Source organism: Orbicella franksi, chromosome 12 (assembly GCF_964199315.1).
Source record: "Orbicella franksi chromosome 12, jaOrbFran1.1, whole genome shotgun sequence".
In the NCBI taxonomy this organism is placed as follows: domain Eukaryota; kingdom Metazoa; phylum Cnidaria; class Anthozoa; order Scleractinia; family Merulinidae; genus Orbicella; species Orbicella franksi.
In genome coordinates this window covers 17,638,441-17,663,245 of record NC_138156.1, presented here as the reverse complement: position 1 = coordinate 17,663,245, position 24,805 = coordinate 17,638,441, and the positions used below count along the sequence as shown (strand labels likewise).

Below are 24,805 nucleotides of genomic sequence, written 5' to 3'. Positions count from 1 at the left end.
TATTTTGACATAGCGTTGCATATTACGTAAGCACGTTTTTTTGCGATACAGCGATGAACACTTCTAGGAAATGTTGTATAAAATTTTGTATCCTTCCCAAGCTATTTCGCCCGTTTAAAAGGTCAAATCATAGATTTTACGTTCCCACATGCGAAAGGTCAGATAAAGAAATCGTAAAAGTTGCGCAGGATCTCGACGATCACATCGCAAATAGTCGAAATTTATTTGTCGTAACTGGTGCCGGCATTTCTACTGAATCTGGAATACGAGATTACCGATCAGAAGATGTTGGTCTCTACGCCATAAGTGACAGTCGACCAATTCAGTACACCGATTTTATTAACAGCGCTACAAATAGGAAGAGGTATTGGGCAAGAAATTATGTTGGATGGCCGGAGTTTTCTACCAGAGAGCCTAATGGAGGCCATTTTGCTCTTGCACAGCTCGAAAAACTGGGGAAAGTTCATTGGCTCGTAACGCAAAATGTCGACGCTCTCCACACCAAAGCTGGTTCTCAAAGGGTATCAGAGCTTCATGGCTGTTCACACAGGTGATAAAGGTGGTAGTCTGCGGTTAACTCGCACCATGTAGTATAGTATGACTGTTCAGAGTCAGATGATCTTGACCTTGCAAAGTAATTTCGTTCCCAGATCTCTTGTGGACATCTCAATTGACACTCAATCAACACTCGATCAACAGTCGGTTGATAGTTTGTCAAGTGTCAACCAGCTCATATGCATCATTCAAAAATTAGTTGACTCTCGACTGACTGCTGACCAAGATGTCAATCAAGTGTCAAGCGAGTGTCAACCAAGGTGTTGATGGAGTTTCAATCAAGGGTTGATCGTGGCTATCGATTGAGGGTATCAATCCATGTATCGATTGACACTCGACTGCAGATGCCTTTAGTATATACATGATCCAAGGTTTCTCTCTCTTCCCATTGGGAACATTCTATACAATTTGCTCACCCCTCTAAAATGTAGTTGCTAGTTACTGGAAACTGGAATTAAATGGGAAGCCCCAACTCTTTTGGTTGATTTGCTTAAGTATGGTAAAACACAACTGCATTATTAAAGTGATGCTCTTGCCAACTGCTTCCTTTGGAGAAAATTAATGGTAACAGGTAAGCACCCCAGAATGACTCATCATCTGTTCTGCGTGCCTGTACATGTCAGAGTCTGCCAAGAAAAGTTAAATCTGGTTTCAAGCCTAGTTAGGTTCCCAGGCAAATGTTAAAATTAATAGAGGTCTTGTTACTCTTCCTGTGGATGGAACACTTCTCTGACTAGCGTGTTAATGTAGCCCTGCTACCAATTTGAATATTGATTCCTGGATTGCGAGAGAGGCACTCTAGGAGTGAGGTGTAGAAATGACTCCAGTTAGGGCTCAATCTCAGACCTGTCGATTCGGGAGGAAAGAAAGAAGGAAAAAAAGCCGGCAGGGCAAGCAAAACAAGACCATACGTCCTCCCCCACCCCCCTGGCTCAAGGTCTGGTTCTGCCACTGCATGAGGTCAGTAGTTGAACTTGTGAAAGGAAGTCTGTAGTGCCTTCAGTAGAGTAGGGTTTAATGAATAGCATACTTAACATTCAGGCAATTATTATTGAGTCAAATTATATTGCTTTGAAGGGTGGTTTGTCTAGGATGCAAACAGCAAACCTCTCGACATGATCTTCAACACAGAATGAAAGAGCTTAATCCTACTTGGGAGGCCGTTACAGAAAGTCATGCCCCAGATGGCGATACATTCCTCACAGATGAAGAAGTGAGTGACTTCACAGTCCCTACCTGTCTCAACTGTGGTGGAATCTTGAAGCCTCAAGTGGTTTTCTTTGGAGATTCAGTTCCTAAAGAGACCGTGTCTTTTATTCATGAACGATTGCTTGAATCGGATTCAGTTTTAATAGTAGGTTCTTCAGTCGAGGTGTATTCATCATATCGTTTTGTTCATACCGCCTGGCAGCAGAGCAAGCCAATGGCTATTTTGAACATTGGTCCAACAAGAGCTGATAAATTAGCCTCAATTAAAATGTCAGCCACTGTGGGTGATGTGTTACCAAGACTAAAAATCTTATCAGCTGCTACTGGTATTAACCATGCAAGAAAACTGTGAAGCATGGCAATATATTATATGGGTGTAACAAGGCATGGTCGAATTCTAGTTAACCTTTTACATGCATCTAGATATCTCCTGAATATTATTTCCTCTAATATTAATTGCCCAAGTATGTAGGCTTGTTTCCCAGCCGCTGTTAGTGGCAGAAATTGAGCTTACCCAGGATGCAGCTTGGCTCAATGTAAAAAGATTTTACTAAAATTATATTCACTAACACTATACAGTCACTTCGTAAATTTCTCTGATCTCTCAAATAAAGACTTATATTTCATGGAAACCTTGTTGCTGTCAGACTTCCTGTGCTTAGCTGGTTTATCAAGTGTCCCAGAACAAACTGATCAAAATCACATTTTGCCGTAATATGTTATTGCATTGCTTTCCACCAGCAATCAACTGCATTTTTTGTGTACAAAACAGACTGCTCATGGAACATACATGTACATGTGCTGTACATTATAGTTATGTTAACTTGCCTTGTTGCAAATAATGTCAACTGTAAAGCCTGGTTCACAATAATATTGCAAGACAAACACAAGTGCAAGCATAATCACAAGGATGTTCATACTAGTGGCATACCTACGTGCAGTGCGAGTAACAGTGGAGAAACAAGATAGCGATTGATAGAATGGTTGCACTTATTCTTGTCCTTATTTCATGCCAGTTCCCATATGCAAAATAGTGGAAGAAGCAGGAGAGCAAGAACAAGAAAAAGGAAAACACATCTCTTTCTTGTGCTTATGCTTGTGCTTATTTCACCTTGGTGCACAATAGTGTTTTCTTGTGTTTATGCTTGTGCTTGCACATGTACTTATCTCACAAGTGTGAACCAGGTCAAGGATCCATATAATTTAGCAGTTGTCATTTGTGTGGTCACCCAGAACGACTTTAAAAGTAAGTTTTGAGAAGCAACTTTCCTTCATTTTCTGAAGAAGTACCTACATTTTGGGTGTCCATCAATGTTATTATTATGTGCTAATTTTATTATTTGATCTTTTGACACCATTTATATGTACAGCTTTATGATGTACCTTTGCAAAAGTTTCTAGGCTCAATATTAAATCATACTAAAGCCATACTAAAGCTTCAAGTGGGGGAGAAGTAACTGGTACAGATGTTTCACGATATCTTCACTCTCAACGCAAAGAAACAGTTCTCTGAATACATGCAAGCGAGTTGGAAGATCTGATAGCTTCACATTCAAAAGGTATGAAAGGCTATTCACACAGAGTCGTGGGGAGTTCAGTTGAAGACCAATGGTACAAATTTGCACAATATTGGTAGTGCTGATTAGAGTGACTAGGAACGTCTCACAGATAGTTCTCAGTTGATCTAACATGAATCTATCTGAAAAAGTTAAGAGTTCTAAAAAGAACTGTACTTTGGTGTCCATTCCTTGAAGGTTGCCAACTTTTCTCTGTAGCACTTCACAGCAGCATGACACAGAGGACAGCATTTTAACACAGCTCTGTTCCTTACTAGGCAGAATGTTGCATCCATACATGTGATGAACAGCAAATTCAAAGACACCTGTAGAAACATCTGGAATTGGAATGACAGACTGCGTTGACTCAATGAAACAACTTGACAGCATAGCAGTAAAGACATCAGAAGCTGACTTCATGACTTCCTTGTGTGCAGCAATGATATCTCCACTGTCCATCTGAAATGCCACGTCATGAGGACCATTGATATTTTCATTGTAGGGACATGAGGAACAATCCCGCTCATTTTTGATACAATGTTCTGCATTCTTGGAGAGCAACAGCAGTGACTTACTAGCATTCACTTTCAACTTTTTCACTTGGTGTAGGTCAGCAAAAGCATCTGTGTTCATTGCTTGAGGATCATGGATTTTGTCATCTGCAGGTTTAGTCAGTCCGTTAGAAATGTTAACTTCTTCCTTCTCATCAACCTCTGCAGGACATGTTACTTGTAAATCATTGGCCAGGACCACCAGAGACTCCACAGCCATTGTAAAGGTCTCACTATTTGCAGCCGCTGATTTGAACAAATCACAAAACATCCTCAAACCCTTCCTTTCAACAAGCATTTGCTGCTTCAATTTTTTGGTCCTAGAGATCAAATGAAAGATAAAAAAGTTACACTATAACTGAACTTCACTGAACAGTACATAAATTAATTAAACATGTATATGACATGCGTCAACATGGACAACTATGAGATCTACATTGTAAGGGACTCAAAATATAAACAGAGAAGTCATTAAATGACTCACAGTATAACTACACCTGTATATCTGGTGTATCAAAAAGTAAATTCAATTCAATCAAGCTAAAATAGTTAATCTAATCAACTGACTCTTCTTTTCCTTTTCTTTTTGTATTCCATCTGCTTTGCAGTATGTGTAATTGTGTAATGTACAATTCATGTACTGGGGGGGAGACTCCCATTTAAAAAGGACAGGGTGTTCGTCGTACCTATTAGAGGTTAGAAAAGCGGTTTTGGTAACTCTCAGGGTGTTTAGACTCAAAATGTCCACAGTGGGAGCTTTTGAAGTAACTTTTAGGGTATTGAGCCAAAAAAATATGACAGGAGATAATGCGTCATGTAAGAATTGGTACCTCTTAGGGAAAAAAAAATTCAAGCCACTACCACAAAACAGGATCTTGGTACCTCTTATATGAGGGGTGATTACTGCCAATAAAAATAAAGTTTGGGATTTTGTAATGCTCTTTGGCAATGTCATTTTTAATGTTTTCACTGGTGTTTTTGATGTTACAAATTGTGTTTAACCTGTTCTCAATTATGTTTGCCAAAACGTTGCTGTTGTTTTTGTTGCCCTTGTATTTGATTATTTGTCGCGAATTATGTTTTCTGCATTAACAATTCTCTTCTGTATCTACATATTACATTGTTCTGTATGGTGTTATGCGAATTGCGATTCTATTATTCGTGTTTCAAATTATGTTCTTCTAAATCCGGGTCTCCAGAGAGCTTGACCAAGTGGCGTGAGTGATACATTATGCATAGTTTGCTGCGAAAAGAAAATTTGCACTACTCTCGCAAAGTTGCAAGATGCCCAAAGTTGAGAGGAATTGCCTTCGAGCATGGATAAATGAAATTTTACAACAATTTGCCTCATCAAACTTGCATTCTGATAGCCGGGTTTAGTGTTCCCCAGACATCAACACTCCTCGAACAGTGGAAAGTTGCCTGTGTGAGCATAGGTTAAGTATTCGACAGATGTACACCAACATGAATCATTGACAGCGATCTAGATCGATGGCCTGGTTAGGTGCATACTACAGGAGTTTCCTAATGCTGGTTACAAGAGAAGGACTGGTTTCTTACTTCTGTTACTAAAGTAGGATACGATCTGTTGTGCAACAAATCAACCCCAACGGTTGTCTCTAGATCTTGAGATCACTGGAGTTGAACGTATTGCATCGCTGCAGTACGGACAGGCATATTTTCGTCATTTGAGGACTCTCCCAGGAGATTTGATATCTGAGGAACACTAAACCGCCATTCTACCAGACATTCCACTTGTTCTTGAGGAAAAATATATTTCGGTCTACCATGCTGACCCATGAAAAGTTGTTCAGCCATATGTGCAGAAAGAGAAAGATTACAGGAGCTGAGTAAGTCATCAATTCCATGAACTCCATCAAACCTCGCAACTGTGTTATACAGAGTTTCAACAATAAAAGACTGATTCCTAGCTCTCAGAAACCAGGTTTGGTGAGGCAAATTGTAGTAAAATTTCATTTATCCATGTTTAAAGACTATTGCTCACAACTTCTGCCATCTTGCAGCTTTGCGAGAGTAGCATAAATTTTCTTCCTGCCAGAAAAATTGCATACCAGTGATTAATCACTCACGCTAGACCATAGCAGTTGAGCTCTCTGAAGACCCAGATTTAGAAGAACACAATTCAAAACATGACACAATGTGTAAATTATACAGAAGAGAATTGTTAATGCAGAAAACATAATTTTCAACGAATAAAAAGGGGCAACAAAAACAACAGCAATGTTTTGGCAAACATAACTGAGAACAGGTTAAACACAACTCATACCATCAAAAACACCCGCATTGGCAAACAGCAAAACAAATTCACAAACTTAATTTTGGCGGGAATCACCCCTCATACTCTTTGGGGTTCTTTTCAAAATTTCCGACAAGCAGCCCCGTCCTTTTTATGTGGAAGTTCCCCCTGCCCCTGGGACATGTACATTCTCATTTACATCATGAAGTGCATGTAGATCATGATTTTTGCCAGTTACTTTTGACAACCCTGGACTTGGTAACATTTTGGGTAATTGTCGAGGAAAAGGATGTTATTCATCGTAGTAGATGCAATAATAAAATGTATTATCGTTTGTCACACGATGTAGTCACTTTAGATGGAGATCGCGATGTTTCGACTGCTTACTGCTTGTCTTCTTCAGGCGATAAGGTCGACTGATTGCACGGTATCATTTATATCACAAAGGTCAGCTGTGATTGGTGCATATCGATCCTCCTATTGTTCCATTGTTCCGACGAGTAGCTGTTCTCTCAGTGGCCCGCTGTTGTACCGTTATCCTGTTGTTGTGTTTTTTGATCATGGGCATCCATGCTTCAGGAATTTCAATTCCACTATCCCTGTTGATGTTACTAAGGTGAAGTCTTCCTGGCTGTAATGTACATGTGCAATATACATGCATCATTACAGTTTGTCGGCTTGTAGTTCCAGGATTGCCAAAAATAGCCTGATGCCAGCAAAAATCAACATCTACCTCAACATCTTAGCTAGCTACTCTGCTCTACACATGTGTACATACATGATCTTACTGGCATTAAGTGTCATTGTGTACCTGCATAAGAGTGGCAAAGCAAGCACACACTCTTCACGTTCTCCCTTTGATCCTTTGAGAAGTAAATTTTCAAGGACACCTTTTCCAAATGGAGTTTGCACTTGGGTTGAAAATGTCTCCAGTAAATGTTTCCCAGTTTCTTGGCAGTAGCTTTGGGTTGATGAAGACATGACATGGCACGTAACGCTAGCCTTGGTTTTGTCCTCCTGCTCAGTGATACTGTCTGCAGAATGCATTGTGCTGCAGGGTGTCCGTAAACTCTGTCCCTCTGAACTACATGTAACAGTGGAGGGTGTATCCTCATTTGTTGTAGCTTGGCTTTCACTACACATGCAGCACAACTGATGGTGGACTGCAACCACAGCTCCATTCACAATCAAAGCCTTCAAACACAGTGGATTTGTCGCCAGACAATTAAGGAGCCTTGCACACTTCGGACTTGGATTGTCAACCAAACAAAGATAATCCAACAATGCTTGGATGCAGGGCTTGGTGACAAGAAGAGAGCTTGGATCTGTCATCTGTGAGATGCGCCATAACAACAGCATGGTATCATGACCTGGACCACGGTGATGATGTAATGCTGCTTGAGCCTTAGGAGTTAAAGGAGATGGTAAGCTTTCATTTGACATGGTTTCAGCCTGAGAGTTGGCAGAGATTACAACTGACCGATCACTTTGGCTGGCAGTAGTTCTCAATGTAAAAGAATTCTTCAAATCCAGGGTCACATTTTGGCTTTCAGCACACACAGATTCAGTGTCTCTAGGTGGTAATCCACTTGGTTCATCTGAATCATGTATAGAGATGTTGACTGTTGGAGCTGTAGAAACATGATAAGTTGACAACACACTTGGGCGACTGGAAGGTAACAGATTTGCACCATGACTCGATGAACATGCCAGAGATGAAATACTACGAGAGTAAGTGCACACTGACACCAATGATGTTGTGTCCGTCTGTCTGGAAGCAAAGCTGAACACTGATCGTCCATGTCCTATGGTACGCACACCTGGTGGAGGAGTGGTTGGAATAGGAGATGGCTTCAGCTTCATCCCACTTCTCCTTTTAAACTTGGAAAGTTGGCCACTCACTTTTGAGTCTGATACCTCCTTTGCTATCTCTTCCACCTTTTTTAAGAAACTTTCATCCATTGGAGTATCTGCGCTTGCATCAAGAAATGCATCTTTGACTGCAGTAGCCCTTAATGAGTTTTCTAATGAAACATCAGATGTGAAAGGCAGCTGATCTGAAAATTCCTCATCATGACCGTCACACTTATTTCTGAAAGGTGCATCTGAGATGATTCTTTTCAGATGATTGACAAGAGTTGGAACCAAACCTCCATTTAGAAGAACATCTAATGCTGCCTGATAGTGCAAAAACAATGAAAATGCATGCACAATCTTTTTATTAAGAGAAAAAGTACATTTTCCTGAAGACAAGACCTTAAGGAGCAGTTCCAGTGCTGAAGATTCAAGCACCCTTACACGATTAATTCCTTCTCGGCAACAAAAACAAAGTCCTTCAATTGCCTTGGAAGTAGCATGGCCAGTTTCTTCCCTCTTAAGTTGCTGAAACAAAGACTGAATTCCTCCTTCTATACCAATGCAAACACGCACATGAGCATGATGGGCCAAATTTGCCAAAGAAAGTAAAGCTGGGTGCCTGACTTTTATGGAGTCACTATTGGCAAGTTTAACAATGTATTTCACACCGCCATAGTCTTGAATTTGCTGAGCCATTTCTCTGCTACATTCTTTGGTGAGTTCTGCCACAGTTTTGATACAGCAATTCACCAGAGCTGGCTTGTCAGAATTAAGCATTTCCATGATTGTTTTCACAGCATCTAAATCTAGTACAACCTGTTTTTGTGCTGAAGTTGTGCAAAGCATTCTCAATGCTCTCAAGACTGACTGCTGGCAATCACTGTCAGATGTCTTCAATGAAAGCTTAACAAGTTCAGGAATAACTCCAAGCTCTTCCATGACAAGTACATTAAGCTCATCTTCTGCTAAGTTTGCCAGTGCTCTAGATGTCCGGTTTAAAATGCTGGTTTTCTCACTCATCTTCAACACATTAGCTATTGAAAAAACAAAAAAACTATCCTTTAAAAAGAGTAGTGTTTATTTTAACAAGTTCTCAGTATTGTGAGCCAGTGGCTTTTGGCAACTTTTGATATAATTTTATATATACAACCCTGTACACTATTTCAGCAGATATAGAGTTACATGTACATATAGGTTAACAGGTCAAGGGACTTCACAGCAAAAATTATTGATTGGATGGTGCAATTTTAACATTCCATTTAAAGTGGCTCTCTATTTACGTGTACATGTAGTTTTATGGCCACATCTGTGCTGAGGATGAAAGCTTTGGTAATCTACATGTGCTCAAAGGAAAGCATCAAGGTGTTTTGATATTCTATGACAACAGTATGGCCACAGAAAGCAAAAATTGACAAGCCCATAACATTCAGCGGACTGGTTATTACTATTTTTAATCTGACCAGGGCCCTGTTTCTCGAAGGTCCCGAAAAGTTTTCGCACCCGAAAAGCCATTGCAAAATCTCAAACCTTATGACTACAGAGCTGTTTTATCCATATATTCTTAATATGAGCAGAGGTTCTCTTCATACAAGAAGTTTCAGTTGATACACCTCTGTCTTTAAATACAGATTAACTAAAAATGCCATTGCGAGCCCAAAAAGTTTCTGGGGCTTTCAAGAAATAAGGCCCCAGTTTTCATGCATATAAAATTTGAGCAAAAATAATTTTAAACAACTGCCAGACAAGTAGAGCTGCTACTCTTTTTTGTAGTTGAAAATATTCTGTGCATGTTTAAAACACGAAAGGACAAAATGACTAAATGGCACTATGGCTAGCCTAAATAGTTATAGGTTTATAGCCTAAATATCACTGACTCAACATAGCAGTGGTTAGCTCTCAACTATACAGGTTAACCCTTCCAGACACCCATATCTTACATTGACTGCTACCTGTAGTGCCATTTTGTCATTTCATCATATTGTGTATTAAACAAGCCCTGAAGTTCTGTGTGTGTACAAGTATCTGACCAGATTTTACAAACTTTAAAATTTTGGAAGATTTGTTTAGGACTGAAGCTGAAGATACACGACTTGTTTGGTTGTGTCGATTTTTTCTCTTAAATAACTTAATTGCTTGACTGATTTTTCACTGGCACATAAAAAAGTTTGCACATACTTGTACTTCCATTATTAGATGATTAAAACCAGTTTTGTCCAAATGTCTGCTACTTAACGAGTCAACAACCAGCTCAAAATTAAGGTCAAGAAAGGTCATAGTTTTTCACTATACGGACCGTCCCTAAGCCGGCAAATAACATGTTTTTTTTTGTCCTACAGTAAATTTGTTTTACAGATTACAAATGGGTTTGTTTATGCAACTTTGTCATTGAATTGGCTTGCGTGCTGTCTACTAACGATTTGTAAAAAATCTTCGCAACGAGCGAGTAACTCAGATAGTAGACAAAGAAAGATGAATTAAAGAACAGATTTTTTTCGAACTACTTTATGTTAGCTGCACTTATTTCACCAGTTAAGTTCTCCAAAACTTGTTTTTGCAGTGTGAAATTTCGTGCGAAGTTTGAAGTTTTACTACAAAATCAATTTCTGTCAGTCGCTGCTATTAAAATCACTTGAAATCAGACTTTTCTACCCTAAATTGAATTGCAGAAAGCGAGGGAATTCATTGAGTGTATTCTACAGAAATTCTTCTAAATACGGCAACGATCAGAGGTAAACTCGACTGAAATTGACTCAAATTTTACAGCGAGAGAAACACAGGATTACACACCATTACAGCGCCAAGCTACACACAGCAAAGCAAACTCTCACAACTTCAAAACACTCGATTGAATTTACTTACAGTGACTTGCCTTGCCATTTTAAAGTGAACAGAGATAAACTTGCATTGACTAATCATTGAAGGAAGTGTAAAAAAGGCAAAAGATTGACAATTACCGCTAACTTTTAGGAGCGAAATTTAGGAACCATAGTTGTTACAGTGGGGAAAAAATCTGGCCCATGGGCTGTATTGTAAAAAGCTGGACCAGTCACAAGCACGTGATTAGCCAATCAAATTCGAGGATTTAGGATTCCGGCCCGGTTATTTATTTTTTATTTATTTATTTATTTATTAAGCTTCGGCCTACTATTACACATAAAGAAAAAGAAAAAGAAGAGGAAGCAAAAAAAAAAAAAAAAAACCAGACAGCAAAACAAAACAAAATGGCCAGGGGAGCCGCTACAGCTTAGCCAATTACATTCGCTTCTCGGAACAGATAATGTCCGCGGACAAATATCCGAGTGTATTTTCGCGCCAAATGGAGGATATAATTTGTTTATATATACCAAGTACTTTGTGATCGATATAAGCTTAAACTGCGGCTTAAGGTATGTTTCTTGATGAACTTCAGTACAAAACAAAGGTTACAGTTGTCACAGTTGTCACAGTTCAAGTTGAGTGAATGAATTTTTAATAAGCTTACTGAAAGCTTCATGCATTACTCACCAAGGGTAGCTATTCCATCCAATCTCCTTATCTAGAAAATTGAAGTAATGAAATTTAAATAGAATCAAGTCAACAAAAATGACAATTGAAGTACCTTCTTTAATTCTACGGACACTAACCTCTCTTCTGCTCTCTTGTTCACGAGCACAGTTCGCCAATACGCTTAGCGCCATGTCAGCAATTGTCCTATTTGGTTGCTGGATAAGACCTAAAAGTCGCTTTAAACCGCTTTTAATACAAAACCAATGTACGTTTTCTTTGACTTTAGTCAGTTTTGTTAACTCGCTCAGAGCTTTTTTAGTTCCTGACTCCGATTTGGGGTTTAATTTCCCGATCAAACTCTCGATGTACTCGCCAGCAGCGGACGCCATCTTAAAACTTCCCGATGCGCAGCGGCGTAAAACTCGGAGAAGCCACTGCGCATCGTGCTTGTCTTTAGAGCTGACGGAAGCGATCGCTTCAAGAGGTTTGTATTTTTTTTTTTTTGATGCAGTAAGCTCGTTAGATAAGTGCATTTAGTCCGTAAAAAGACTTTATGTACTTAGATAAGCTAGGTATATCAAATCATGGTTCAAAATAAGTCTAAAACCAGGCTTAAACCACGAAAAAGGGGTGAGGTTGGCACCCTGCACCCTTTGTGTGATGCCCTTTCTAGCTTCGAGTTCTTCCAAACTCGTCTGCAAAGACCGTTGCGGCTATGCGATTGCAAGAGAAGAAAAAGAAAACCCCTGGGACATAAATGATGAACTGGAATTCAGTGGTGTGCTCGACCTCTGCGCACCCTACAATGTTTTCTGCATGTCCTAGCTGAGTGTAGGATTGGAGAGGCCAGACTAAAATTCTTGTAAATATTTCACCCTTCAAAAAATTTACAATTTTATTAACCAAAGCCCTATGGAAAGTCCCATATGAAAGGATGCGGGCTTAAATCGAGGATCTGGGTTTGGATACGGTGTTTAGGGAAGAAAGTCAATCCCGGTTTTGGGTTGCCCAAGCAGAAGCAAAAAATGCTGTTATGCTGTGTTGGTGGCGTCTACCACGCCAATCAGGTGTGACATTGTTTTTAGAATATGGTAGTGTATCTTAGGGTCGCCTATGAACAGGCTGCAGCTGGAAGGGTCTGACTGGGGCCGCAAGGGCCAAGAAGGAACTGGCTGTGAGTAAAGTGGCAGAGGGGGGAATGGTGTGGGGGTTGGTGTGTCAGACTCATGCTGGAAGTTTCTGACCATGGCTAGAAGGGCCAAGAAGGAACTGGCTGAGAGTAATGTGACCTCTTTCTTCCCACTTTCTTTTTGCCCCATCCTCGACTAGTTAGCCTGTTCACAGGTTAATTTTAGAGGCATTACCTGTATACAGCATGAGTCATTTCCAGACTGGTCTCACTTAGGGATCTAATTCATATTTTCATATCAACATTCCTAGCCATATCACATGGGAGATCTCTCTCCATAACCAATATTCAACCCTCGTCCAGCAATGTAAATTTACTTGTAAGTCTTAAAATGTGTCAGTTGTTCTAGAAAATGTCCATACCACTCCCATGAGAGATTCTTTGAATCGATGAAGCGTACCCCTACCTCTCCCGTATGGACCCTTTCCACCTCCTTTGGGTTTGATAAGGATTTATCTAGGGACTGTGTCACAAAACTGCATTTTCTTTTTTCAATCCCAGTCAGGTTTCTTGAATGAGGAAACAAGGGTGGTGCAAAATGACTCTATTCATTAACACTCCTAAAGATTCTTTGCTGAAGCAGTCAAAGCAACCCAGTTCTCAAACAGCATGAATATTACCAAGTATAAAACTTTGAAAGCATTAAAAGCCATCATCTATAATACTATCACGAGAACACAATGATTATAGCAATTTGAAAACATTAGAAATGGGAACAAATTCAACTTCGTTACTTTAAAAAAGATTATACTTTACAAAACAGTTATAATCAATAAAAACATTTAATTTTTTCACTTTTATTTTTGGTTATTAATTTGTAGACCTGTAAAGAAAAATGTCGTCAGGTCAAATCCAAACAGTCCTTGGTCCCATAGCTCCCAGTGCATTGGGTCGCACCCTTACACATGAGCACATCAAGATGGATTACAAAAACTGTCTCAGACCACCCTGGAGGGTGTCAGATGCTGAAAGAATGACGAACTCTGAGTTTAACATGGCTAATCTGGGTTGGATACATCAGAATCCTTACAGTCACACATTTAACTTGGCTCTTGGAGATGAACCCTTTGAGGACATTGTAGGAGAACTGAACTTGTTCAAGCAAGAGGGGGGTCAAAGCATTGTTGAAGTTACCACTGTTGGTATCTCCAGGGATGTGGAGTACCTTGCTAAAGCTGCAACAGCAACTGGCTTGAATATCATTGCCGGCACAGGGTACTATTTGGACCACACCCTTCCAGCAGAAGTGAAGTCCTCATCTGTGGAGGAACTGAGCAAGGTTAGTTTATCCTTTAACAGATGGTAATGGCTTTGGCATAATTTGGCTTTTATTTAATGGTAATGCAATAACACAGAATGAGGAAATAGAATTCCCAGGCACCATGGGGTTGCTTCTTTATAAAACAGATATGCTATTGGACATTTTGAAAGAACCTCTGAAAGGTACCAACATCTTGTTTCATGGGTGAAGCTCAAATTTTTCTTGATCCCTAAGAGGAACAAATTCCAAAACAGCAAATCAACTGACACTGACAACTTTTCAGCTCAATGCTCAGAAGGTACTGCAAGAACTCCCACAGTATTCATTATTTTTAGATTTTGGCATCCTGAGTGAATCCAATCAACAAACTTTTAAGCCCCCAAAAGGTACAGCAGCAGCCTTTTTTATGCTCAGCTGCTCAACTTTTTCAGTAGGTTGTGGTGTAAATGGCCATGAGCTTACTGATGTTTCTCTTTGGGGTTAGGTGGAGTGGGATTTAAGCCTTCCCCCCATTTCCTTGTGCACATGCAGGTTGAACATGGTCAAAATAGCTAGCCACCGCACTTTTTTCATCTTTAGGTCCATCTCCCTGCATGGGAGATGGGGTCAATGCTCTCCATTAATTTCTATCAACTGCAACAATAGAGGCTTTAGCTCAAGATCTTACTCCGACCACCTAATCCTTCAGGCTGGGAGTTTGGTGTGGAGCTTATCAAGAGACCCTGTAGAAATACACAGACTATGGAAATGGGAGGTACAAGTCACTTAGGTAAAAATACATGTAATAGAAAAGAAGTAAGATTTGTTACTAAAACCCACTGAACTAAACATCAAGCTTGTTCTTTAATTAATAGACAATGATCAAGGAACTTACTGAGGGTGTTGGTGACTCCTCAATCAAGTGTGGTGTCATAGGAGAAATTGGCTGCTCGTATCCACTAGAGACTGCGGAGAGAAGGTCTCTATTAGCTGCAGCTGCGGCACAGTCTCAAACTGGGGCTCCTCTCATTATCCACCCTGGACGGAATGAGCTATCACCCATGGAGATAGTCCGCATTCTACAGGAAGCTGGTGCAGATATCAACAAAACAGTTATCTCTCATATTGATCGTACTGTCTTTGATCATGCAAAACTCTTGGAGTTGGCAGCCTCAGGGGTTTATCTGGAATATGACCTGTTTGGAATTGAATTGTCTTATTACCCACCTAACCCAGCAGTTGATATGATGAGTGATGCTCAGAGGATCCAGAATATCAAATTTCTGGTGTCAGAGGGGTATGAAGATAAAGTTGTCATTGCTCATGATGTTCACACCCGTCATCGACTCGTCAAATATGGTGGCCATGGATACGCTCACATACAAGTGAATGCTGTTCCAAAAATGCTGTTGAGAGGGATTTCCCAAGAAGTAGTTGACAAAATTCAGATTTCAAACCCTAGAACTTGGTTAACATTCAAGTAAATAGTTAATGTTTTTTAGGTGTGTTTGTCAACATAGTGGATTATGTTCAGGTAGAGTAGGATTTTTACTAGGATTCTTAAATAAGTAAATAATGACATAATTTATGAGTAATTTTAAGAAGAAATTGATGTTTCTTTGCTTGCTGGGTATTTGCTGGTCAGGATGTATTTCAAGTTATCTTTATTGTATGCCGAGCTTCAAAGAAATGATTGAGAAAAAAGATTCCTGCTTGACCTGCACCTGTCCTGGATCTAACCCTGCCCACCCCCTCCTCCAGAGCTTTTTTTCTCAGCCCGATCTAAATTTAAGGCTCAAAGGGTCCTACCTGACTTAATAAATAAAGAGGTCTGGATCCAGTCTTGGTAAAGTAACTTGACAATTTAAGATATTGTTCTTGAACTTAGTGAAAACAGAATGATGAATTTGTACAAAATAAATGATATATATATAACAAAAAACATGACAAAACGGGAATTGTTTGGCTCAGTGAAAACAGATGATTTTGTGAAAACAAATTAAGAGAGGCTACAGTGTTGGTCAAAGTTCTTGGGACATATGACAAAATGCCAACTGGTGATGCATAATTTTGAAGTGGGAAATCATAATTCAATTTCTCTCCCCCAAAGCAATGTTGAAATAGTGGGTCTACTTTGGATGAATCAACTTCAACATTGTATTGGGGGTAGGGAGGTGGAGGTGGACAGAAAGACCATGTTGACAAAAGTGCACAGTGTCCCAAGACTTATGACCGGGATTGTAACATCATGTTATGAAACTACTGGTATATATGGGTTATTGACCAAGTGTGAGGTCAAGATGGCTGGATATTGGCCAAGTTCTTTTTTAGTGAGTTTATAGACTGAGATGGAGTCGAGGTTCATAAACTCACAAAAAAAGAATGAGGCTAATATCCAGCCCTCTTGACCGAACAAGCTTGGTCAATAAAGGATTTATTATATGGCTTTCGGGGAAATTTTTTTTTGCAGGACATGGCGCGGGTAGTCCTGAGCAGGTAGATAGCTCCAGCTTGCCCGCTTGGGTAGACAATCACGGGGCAGGATTTGATTAATCTTGCCTGCTCACGGAGCTAGCCATATAATAATTGCTTTTATCCTCACTATAGGAGGAGAGAAAGACAGATGGGTTCACTTGTTCACTACAAGGGGTCAACCTTGATGGCTGCAGTCCTTTACTCCCTACTCGTAACAGTTGAACTAAAACTGTTATGACTCTGCAATTCCTTTAGGTGGGCTGCTTGCAGTTGATCTTTTCTCCCAAAGTCCAAAGAGGCCTGAAGGGTGTTTATCCTGCAAACATGAATGTACAAAGGGGGTATGGATGTGAGGCTTTGTGGCACACCCTTAATTCCTTTCTTAAAACCCTTATCCTGTGTATCCTGTTACAAGTAAAAACAAGCTGTAAGCGTCTACTTTGGGCAAGGGTAGGGGTTATAGTGTTCAGTGTTATTGTCCCCTTTCTCCTAGTAATTAGTATAAAATCTACCAGCTTTCTATCGCAATTACCATTCTCTTGTTGGTTACGCTGCTCACTATCTATCCTGTTGTAGATGGTGAGTAACCAAGCCTCTTTGTGTTTTTGAAGTGTCTGTAATAAAGTTTTGAACGGCTAGTAGGTTTATACTAAAAAAATTACTGTAGCTTATTATTTTGCTTTTGATTTCTGTGGATGATGGTTGACTTGGGTTGTGCCCTCTTCAACTGTCATGTGATAGAAATCTCTGGAATAATTATTAAACCACGATTGAAGTTCAGACGGTACCTTTGCTGGTTACATTCCATACCAGACTGCGCCACAAAGGATCGTTTTGCTCGCATGTGTAACTCAAAGATGCACCTCCTGACAAGCTACTATTGCTCTGACAACATTTATTTTTTCAAACTCTGACCCCAGCTATACCACTCTTATTCTTCAGTTTTCTGGTCTACATAGATACAAACCTTAGTAAATCAAGAAAAGCTACTATCAATATTTTCAATTGCCTAGAATTGACTCAGTAACCTGCAGTTTGGGCTGAAATCTTTCAGTTATGCAACTGTCAGATGTATCTACAAGGACGTACGAAGTTTATCACATTTATTTGTACTTAGGGTTAGGGTTAGACAATGCTGTATGCTGTATGCATATGACTGGTCCAAGTGGGATATCAATTTGGCTTGTTGCGTTCTAGCCCGAGTATCAGGCTTCTCGAAAGTGAGGGGAAAGGTAGAGGAAAACAGATGGAAAAAAATCCCTCCGTTTTTCTTCTCCCCCCCCCCCCCCCCCCCCTCTTTCTCGCGTTCCTCACCACGCCTATCATGTCTGAAATGCACGTGAGAGCCTGGGCCTGCTAAATACTAATATGGAGGAAGCGCGATTTTTGCAACTTTTCAAGTCAGCTAGCTGAATAGTACATTAAAATGGCATTATCACTACGACATGTTGCAGATCAGCTGTTTTCGGAAGTTCGAATAGCAAAAGAAAAGCATGGTCACTGTAAGTATCCTGAACTTGATCAGAATGGTTGTCTCCAGTTGTCTCGTACAGGTGCCAGCTTATCTGACGTTGTCCTATTTGTTTTTGTTTCAGTGTCAGGCGAATTACTTTCCGCGTAAGTGTAATTGGTCGTTATATAAACTTCTTCAGCGACTATAAACCTCGTGGGTATTTAACTCTAAATTTTAAGCCCAAGCGATCTTGTCTTTACATGTCTTGCTAATTAATTAATTTAAGCTGTAAGCTGTGATACATTTCGTTACTTTATGCTTCATACTCAGTGAAATGACCTACGAGGCCCTTGTCTATATAGATCTCCTTTTTGTTGACTGCATGGGCCATATTCTGTGTTGTGTAAAAATACGTAGAGGATATTTAATACACGCCAGTGGGAAGGTACAAATTCTATGGCTAAATTAGGTTTTATTGTACCTGGGAACTCTGGAGATGTAAATTATACACCAATTTCGATATATTAAAATTCAGCCTAAAACAATAGACCTCAGTCCGAGTCTCTGGGGAGTAACAGCAGAGTTTGTGGGGTATTCCGCAGAGCCTTGTGCTGAGGTCTACTGTGTTGGGCTGAATATCCACAGTCCACAGTGGTCAAGAAAAGTAAAATGATTGCCACTGAGGTCCATCGTCCACAGTCCTGCCGTACAAATCTTTAAAGAAAGAAGCACAAAAGGCACAAAAGTTTGGCATTGACAGAGGATTTTATCATTGATCCCTGAATTAGGGCTACACTGCAGTTGTTTACATGTACGGTCAGCTCTCATCAATGATAATGGTAGCACGATGCATATGGACATTTTTATGCCATTATTTTGAATTTATCCACAATGGACCATGGACCGCTGTGGCAGAGTATCGAAATCCATATGTCATACTTTTAAGTCTATCTACCACAGACTGTTGACTACGGATTGTGAGCCACCGAAGCAGAGAATCGAAATCCACACATCAAAACCAGGGAAGGAGAGAATCGAAATCCTTATGTCGTACTTTTAAGTTCATTGACTTAAGACTGTGGAAAAAAGTGGCATAGAAATGTTTTCTTATTATTCACTAGAAGACTGTGACACTATGTACTGCAAACCATAGTGATGCATACCTCATGCCTTTAGAGTTCCAGGGTTTAGTAAAATTGCTCCCCAGGCTAACAAAAAGTAGGCTAAAAGAAAATTAAGTAAGTCAGGGGCAATCAGTTGAGAAGGGGAGATTTTTTGCCTTGGTATGCTTCACTTCTCCGCCTCCCTTCGATCCACCCCCTCCCCTTAAGTTTCCTTGTAAGTCTGTCTTTGGCCTTATTATTCATCCAGACATTGTTTACAGGCCGTTTGGGCATGTCAGTGCAGGTTCAGTGTATACAGAGAAGAGACACTAGGACTATCCCTTTAGGTCAGACAAACTGACAAAAACATTTGTTTTCACTGTTTTCTTTCATTACATGTAGGTTGCACTTCGTATTCCATCAACCACTGTTACATGCATTGGACCTGGTCGATCAGAAGAATGTCACCAAGTTAATAACACCAAGTGGAAGGGTCCTTTATCAGGTTGGTAACTAAAAAAGATATTTTGCAATGTTTTAATATAAATTACAAAATATGCCTCCTCTGGCTATTGAATACCTGCATTTGGGTCACAAGCTAGTGCAATATTTTTCCATGTAGTTAAGTTACTCCAGGTTCAGTTTTAATTCAGGTTGTTTTGGGAGCTTGTGGGTGACAACCAGACTCTCAAAACAAGTGGATATCAAGCCTAAAAATGTATGAGTGTCAGATAAAATATGAGCATCTAATTTTTATGGGTATTTTGATAAATCTCCTGGTACCATTGTCAATACCCATACAGATCGGATGCTAATATTCCTGAGTGATAATGTTGTACATAACAGACTCGTGAAATGAATATGAACTAATTTTTATGATGTAATCTGTTGGTCATATTCTGTATCAAATGACAGAATCCTTTATGTTCTGAACAAAAATTATAGTTATGTGAATGCATATCTTGTATTTGGGGATTACAACTTGCATTCATGTCTGGAGCATCCATGGTCAACTTTAACCACAATGGAATTTGGAATTTGGAATTTGTTTGAGTCACAGTCATACAAATATACCACTGTACACTAACTTAATTTTTGTGCTCATTATATGTGTTTGTTATAAATCTAACCTTAATTCTGCAGTTTTTATTTCTTATCAAAGCTATGTCACTACCTCTACCATGTTAAATAACATTTCACACTCTTTGTAATAAATGAATGACAAATTTTTCTTATCATAGGTTGTAGGTAGTTCCAACCAGCTTTACAACTGCCTCATTACTGGAGATTTCTGTACTTGCCCATCTTACACATTCACTGGTATGATTTAGTTATAATGTTCATAAAGATTAAAATTGGCAAATTTTGGCTGATTCCAGGAATTTCAGTGTGGGATCTTTAAGCTCAAAGTATCAGACTTGGGTATGACAGCAAAGTTAGGGCTTGGTCTCTTGTTTTAAGAAAGATGTCGCTGCAAATTCTACAGCCAATTGTCAGCTATTGCTTTCAAGAGAGTTTCAAGACAAGTGCAAAGAACATGACCAACATAAATTGTTCACACCCTTTTAAGCAACTTTGATCAACAACTTGATTGACAGATGGGAGAATGGGCAGACAGACAGACAGACAGACAGAGACAGACGTGAAAGACAGACTGGCAGCAGACAGAGAGACAGACAGACAAGAGAGGTAGACAGACAGATGGATAAAGGACAGAGTAACAAGTAAAACAGCCTGTGACAGCAATGTTTACAGTTAGCAGTCACAATATTGTTCCTTCTTCCATATCATGAAACAAATTAACAGAGACTTGTTGGTTTTTTTTGCATATACTTCTGACTCTGATTAGTGTTAGTCAAGATGGATTCCCTCATGGTGAGTGTAATAAGGATAAATCAAGATTGAAAATAGCTGCTGCAATAAAATATGATGTGGTTGTGAATTTACAGAGCAGACAGTGCAGCACATAGTGAGTAGATGGCGTAAAGTAAGTCATACTGAGAAACTAAACAAATAAGAATAGTTGCATTTGGGAAGAATTGAGACGAATTTGGAGCTTGAAAAATAGAGGCTTAGCCCTTCAAAAGGTGTAGCCTGAATAGCTGGCAGTTCTTGACAAAGTAACACCAAATTCATAGTAGCCAAGCACAAGAAACGTTTTCCACTGCCGTCCATTAGCCTTCAAGATCTATCAACCGTTTTTCTTTTTAGTGCTAACGCCTTCTAACATTTCATTTTAAAACAATTTCACAGTGTAAACACCTACTGGCTATTCATCTCGCTGAAGCTCTTGGTAGATGCAGGACCCGAGACATCACTGATGAAGACTTTGTGGCCTACTTGTGTTACGATAGTGTCACAGATAACAGCAGGAACTAGAAACAATAGTCTTGTTATCCATTTCTCGCAATGACTTCTGATCTTTACTACCAGAAATTGAACGTTCTACAGAAGTAAATAAGTACATCTAACATGTCTCATTTTTTGCTGAATTTCGTTTTGAGTTACTAACTATGAAGTTTTTATCAGTCTATTGTAAAAGCTTATCAGCCTTTTGTTTCAACCAGATAGGTTTCACCCGGTTTTAAAGTGCAGCCAGGCTTCAATTTTCAGAAATAATTGGTTGTAACAAAGAAATTCCACAGTACCACCAGCTGTACATATGATACAATAATTCGTACTTTAATAAAGAAATTTCTATCTGTTGTCAATGCCCTACCAGTTCCCCATCAAACCATTTCACGGTGTTAAACAATTCAAGCGCGATATTTAATTGAGACAGTCAGTATTGTTCGAGAGGGAGTGTAAGAGGGTCTTAATGGGATGGTGGCTTCTACGGCTTACGGTTAATATTTTTGGCTTTTTACGGCTTTTTCCTTACGGTTAACAAAAATGTTAGAAATTAATTTCCATTGTTTTGAAAAGTTTTAAATTAGTTTCATTGTTTAAAAAAAGAATTAAAATTTTTCTTTGATTACTCTAAAACATTTAAGATCATGGGACCATTCCGGGACGGAAAAAGGTATTATTATAAGAACTGTAATAGTGTAGCATACAAGCCAGAAAACAAGACACCAAAAAAAGCCTTGATAAGAGATCTTGAGATTTTCATTTTCGTGGCTAAAATTTTTCTTACGGTTAATATTTCTTACGGCTGACGGTTAACATTTTCCAGTTTTTACGCCTAACGGATACATTTTGGCCTGTTTTACGGCTAACGGTTAACACCACGTGCCTGTTATATAGTTGCCCCTGCCAGCCGTCAGATTCTGGTGCAAGTGCGCGTACGACAGGTACGTGATATACGCATTTCTATGGAGCGATTTCCTTAGTGACTGTCATGAACAAACACTGAATAATCTAGTTAATCGTAAAAAATGGAACCATTTCGACAATCCGAAAAGAAGCTTCGCAAAAACATGCTTTGAGCGGTTTGTTTTCATCATGTAAAACCAACAACACGTTTTCTCAGTGTTTGTCAAAGCGTATCCACTGCACGCAAACTCATTCGTGCAGACAATCGACGGTTTTAGTTGAAGCCAAACCAGTGATATTGTGGAGAAGAAATCAGCGTTGAACCAGTGAAAGGCTTAATCCACAAATCTAGCCAATCAAAGGCCACCTTTTCCTTCTTGCCAAGGCCCCTGTGAGACGGGAGGCTCCAATGCCACTGGAAATGAGGGCTCTGAGGACGAGAATGTTGTTGAACGGTTCGCGCATGCGTTTTTTAGCTATGTCAAAGTGCCTCTGTGAGAGGCAGATGTGCTTCGACTGGTAATTAGGCACCAAATCCCCGCCGGGGTTAGCTTATTAATCATCAAAAACCGCAGGGAAAAGAACTGACAGGCAAATCGTGTTAACAAGAAGTCAGTTTTAACGCACATTTCTGGCTTGCACGCCCTGTGGTTAAACGTAAAGAGTCACTAAAAATTAAAATTTCGTTAGTTATGCCAAAAATATTAAAACTGTTTGAAATCCTTAGCTTTCAGCATTGTCTTTTGCCGCGATTTAGCGAGAAGACAAACACCACTTTACGATACTAGATAACAATCTTTTTAAACGTTAATCTTAAAATTCTTCGTCGGTTTTAAATCAGAAAAGCTCTTTAGCTTTTATGGTGTTTGCGTTAGTGTTTTGAGGTACTTAGTGCGGTTTTTAATGGAAAGCGTACGAGCGCGTGAGTCAACCTTTCCCGCTAATTTTGCCAAGGGACATATATGTATTAAAGAAAACAAATGTCTTCACCTTTGTATTGCTTGAGGTAATGACTTTTCACCTGAAATGGGGAACTATATTTTGGTTAGAAGAAGAAAGCCCTCGAGAATGGCTCTCACTTATTTCCATACTCATGACAAGAACAAAGCCCAATTTAGTTGTTCCTCCTTGTATGCCGTTCGTGTCCAGTTTTCTTCATCAACTCTATTTGGGGGCATTTATTTAATCAAAATGATGTTACTAGTTTCAAGTCAATTTAGAGTACAAACAGGCTAATTTAACTTCGATACAGATAAGGTTGCAATCTATGTTTCAAGTCAGATAGTCGAATTATGAGTTTAATGACTTTTTAAAAAGGATGAGAAAATCAGACAAGAATCACGAGATCCATAAGCGAAGGAAATCTTTGGGCTTTTCCCCTACTGGACTAGACAATCTTCTGCTCAATGTTTTCAAGTTTGTGTACGATGTTTGAAGTTGCGTGTTCGAATGTATTTCTTGCCCAATCACTAATTCGGCACTCTTCATTAAAAATTAATTCCTCCAATCGGAGGTCGCTGGCCCGGCTGGCTTAACTTTTCAATACATCGAATTGTCCAGTGTTGCCAAGTCGACACTCTTCGAACCGCAGGTGTGTTCCTCACGTACCCTCCGATATCTTTGAATTTCTTTTCTTGGAAGCTATCACTGACTTTGAGCAGAAACAAACTCTGGCTAGAGATAAAGCTGATACAATTGCAAGCAAACCAACTCTATTGGAAACAATTGACGATTTTCCCCTTCAGGTTCTCTCATACGTGGTAAGTATAATAATCTTTGGTTGTAGCAAAGGCTTGTAATGCCTTGTAGGGTAACTGTTTAACTAGGCGTAGATTGCCGCGAAAGTCGTCGACAATAGGTTTTTGACGGTAGATTCTACCGTCACGCAAATATTTCTTGATTTAGTCTAATAGCTTTTTAAATGCGCCCGATATAAATTTTTCCAGCTTGATTAATATTCGGTATGACAACACTGTGTGTATCATTTTATACCAGACGTAATTTTGTCACGGTATAGTAGTTCTCCTGCTACCATATCATATGCGGCCTATTTTTAACTAGTCTTCTTCTCTCTATTCCGCGATGGTTTGATTTAGTGAAATTCGTCAATCAATCAGCCATCTAAAATAGCTTTCAAACGTTGAATAGCTAAATCATTTTTTATATTGCGTACGCCAGGTTTTTACTTTCCCGGAGCGTAACTTATAGTGTGTTATTTACTTAACTGTGTCAGTTTTCTCAAGATGTTTAGGGTAAATCATTTTCAGTTTCTAAAAGTATCGTCATTTCACGCAATATACGTTCATTATGTTTCTATAGAAAATTTTCAATCGTATTTGTAAAATTTTGTAAATTTATTTATGTGCATGTTTAGCATTGCCTAAAGGGAGATTTCACATTACAAGCAGCGAAAAGCTAGCTTCTGGCATGTTCTGTAACTTTATTTGCTTTTAAAACGTAGAAATTTATGTTTGACAATACTTGTCTAAATAAGTAACCGCAAAATAGATTCGTCAATCAAGATATTTTTAATAGGGCGATTTAAACAATAATTCTACATGGCAGACAAGATGCTAAAAATTTTATCAAAAATCTTTGCATAATTTAGACGGTCGTTTC

General features: G+C 39.3%; 4 protein-coding genes across 6 annotated transcripts; 3 read left to right on the top strand and 1 right to left on the bottom strand.

The window, feature by feature from the left end:
* The first annotated feature begins 8 nt into the window (after nt 1–8).
* On the top strand, nt 9–2,117 carry LOC145463522 (NAD-dependent protein lipoamidase sirtuin-4, mitochondrial-like). Its single transcript, XM_081447282.1, has 2 exons — nt 9–550; nt 1,633–2,117. Exons 1-2 carry the CDS (start codon nt 54–56, stop codon nt 2,114–2,116), a joined length of 981 nt encoding a protein of 326 aa, XP_081303408.1. The 5' UTR covers nt 9–53; the 3' UTR covers nt 2,117.
* A 393-nt stretch (nt 2,118–2,510) lies between these two features.
* LOC145463514 (armadillo repeat-containing protein 5-like) lies at nt 2,511–13,368 on the bottom strand. Its single transcript, XM_081447264.1, has 4 exons — nt 11,609–13,368; nt 11,490–11,520; nt 6,940–9,019; nt 2,511–4,191 (listed from the first exon to the last, which is right to left on the bottom strand). Exons 1-4 carry the CDS (start codon nt 12,002–12,004, stop codon nt 3,195–3,197), a joined length of 3,504 nt encoding a protein of 1,167 aa, XP_081303390.1. The 5' UTR covers nt 12,005–13,368; the 3' UTR covers nt 2,511–3,194.
* On the top strand, nt 9,049–15,572 carry LOC145463519 (phosphotriesterase-related protein-like). Of its 3 annotated transcripts, XM_081447278.1 has the most exons (4): nt 9,049–11,371; nt 13,482–13,939; nt 14,610–14,675; nt 14,776–15,572. In XM_081447278.1, the coding sequence occupies exons 2-4, from the start codon at nt 13,496–13,498 to the stop codon at nt 15,382–15,384; spliced, it is 1,119 nt and encodes a 372-aa protein (XP_081303404.1). In that variant the 5' UTR covers nt 9,049–11,371; nt 13,482–13,495; the 3' UTR covers nt 15,385–15,572. The 3 variants fall into 3 exon arrangements, with proteins under 3 accessions (XP_081303404.1, XP_081303403.1, XP_081303402.1); XM_081447277.1 differs by lacking the exon at nt 14,610–14,675 and having other exon boundaries at nt 9,053–11,371; XM_081447276.1 differs by lacking the exons at nt 9,049–11,371; nt 14,610–14,675 and adding an exon at nt 11,929–11,955.
* Nucleotides 15,573–17,702: 2,130 nt separating this feature from the next.
* On the top strand, nt 17,703–21,916 carry LOC145463911 (zinc finger SWIM domain-containing protein 7-like). The gene is made up of 6 exons (XM_081447704.1): nt 17,703–17,877; nt 17,971–17,992; nt 19,334–19,436; nt 20,173–20,251; nt 20,781–20,806; nt 21,185–21,916. The coding sequence occupies exons 1-6, from the start codon at nt 17,802–17,804 to the stop codon at nt 21,308–21,310; spliced, it is 432 nt and encodes a 143-aa protein (XP_081303830.1). The 5' UTR covers nt 17,703–17,801; the 3' UTR covers nt 21,311–21,916.
* The last annotated feature ends 2,889 nt before the right edge of the window (nt 21,917–24,805 follow it).

What these genes read in the sequence shown, in the direction of transcription:
- LOC145463522 (XM_081447282.1), top strand. Translation starts at nt 54, where the DNA reads ATGAACACTTCTAGGAAATGTTGTATAAAATTTTGTATCCTTCCCAAG. An exon ending in CTTCATGGCTGTTCACACAG is followed by an intron (nt 551 to 1,632) that starts GTGATAAAGGTG and finishes ATTGCTTTGAAG; the next exon opens with GGTGGTTTGTCTAGGATGCA.
- LOC145463514 (XM_081447264.1), bottom strand. Translation starts at nt 12,004, where the DNA reads ATGCACTTATCTAACGAGCTTACTGCATCAAAAAAAAAAAAATACAAA. An exon ending in AACAAGAGAGCAGAAGAGAG is followed by an intron (nt 11,521 to 11,608) that starts GTTAGTGTCCGT and finishes TCAATTTTCTAG; the next exon opens with ATAAGGAGATTGGATGGAAT. An exon ending in GCTTTGCCACTCTTATGCAG is followed by an intron (nt 4,192 to 6,939) that starts GTACACAATGAC and finishes TTTGATCTCTAG; the next exon opens with GACCAAAAAATTGAAGCAGC.
- LOC145463519 (XM_081447278.1), top strand. Translation starts at nt 13,496, where the DNA reads ATGTCGTCAGGTCAAATCCAAACAGTCCTTGGTCCCATAGCTCCCAGT. An exon ending in CTGTGGAGGAACTGAGCAAG is followed by an intron (nt 13,940 to 14,609) that starts GTTAGTTTATCC and finishes CTAATCCTTCAG; the next exon opens with GCTGGGAGTTTGGTGTGGAG. An exon ending in ACAGACTATGGAAATGGGAG is followed by an intron (nt 14,676 to 14,775) that starts GTACAAGTCACT and finishes TTTAATTAATAG; the next exon opens with ACAATGATCAAGGAACTTAC.
- LOC145463911 (XM_081447704.1), top strand. Translation starts at nt 17,802, where the DNA reads ATGGCATTATCACTACGACATGTTGCAGATCAGCTGTTTTCGGAAGTT. An exon ending in GTGGAAGGGTCCTTTATCAG is followed by an intron (nt 19,437 to 20,172) that starts GTTGGTAACTAA and finishes TTCTTATCATAG; the next exon opens with GTTGTAGGTAGTTCCAACCA. An exon ending in TCAAGATGGATTCCCTCATG is followed by an intron (nt 20,807 to 21,184) that starts GTGAGTGTAATA and finishes ACAATTTCACAG; the next exon opens with TGTAAACACCTACTGGCTAT.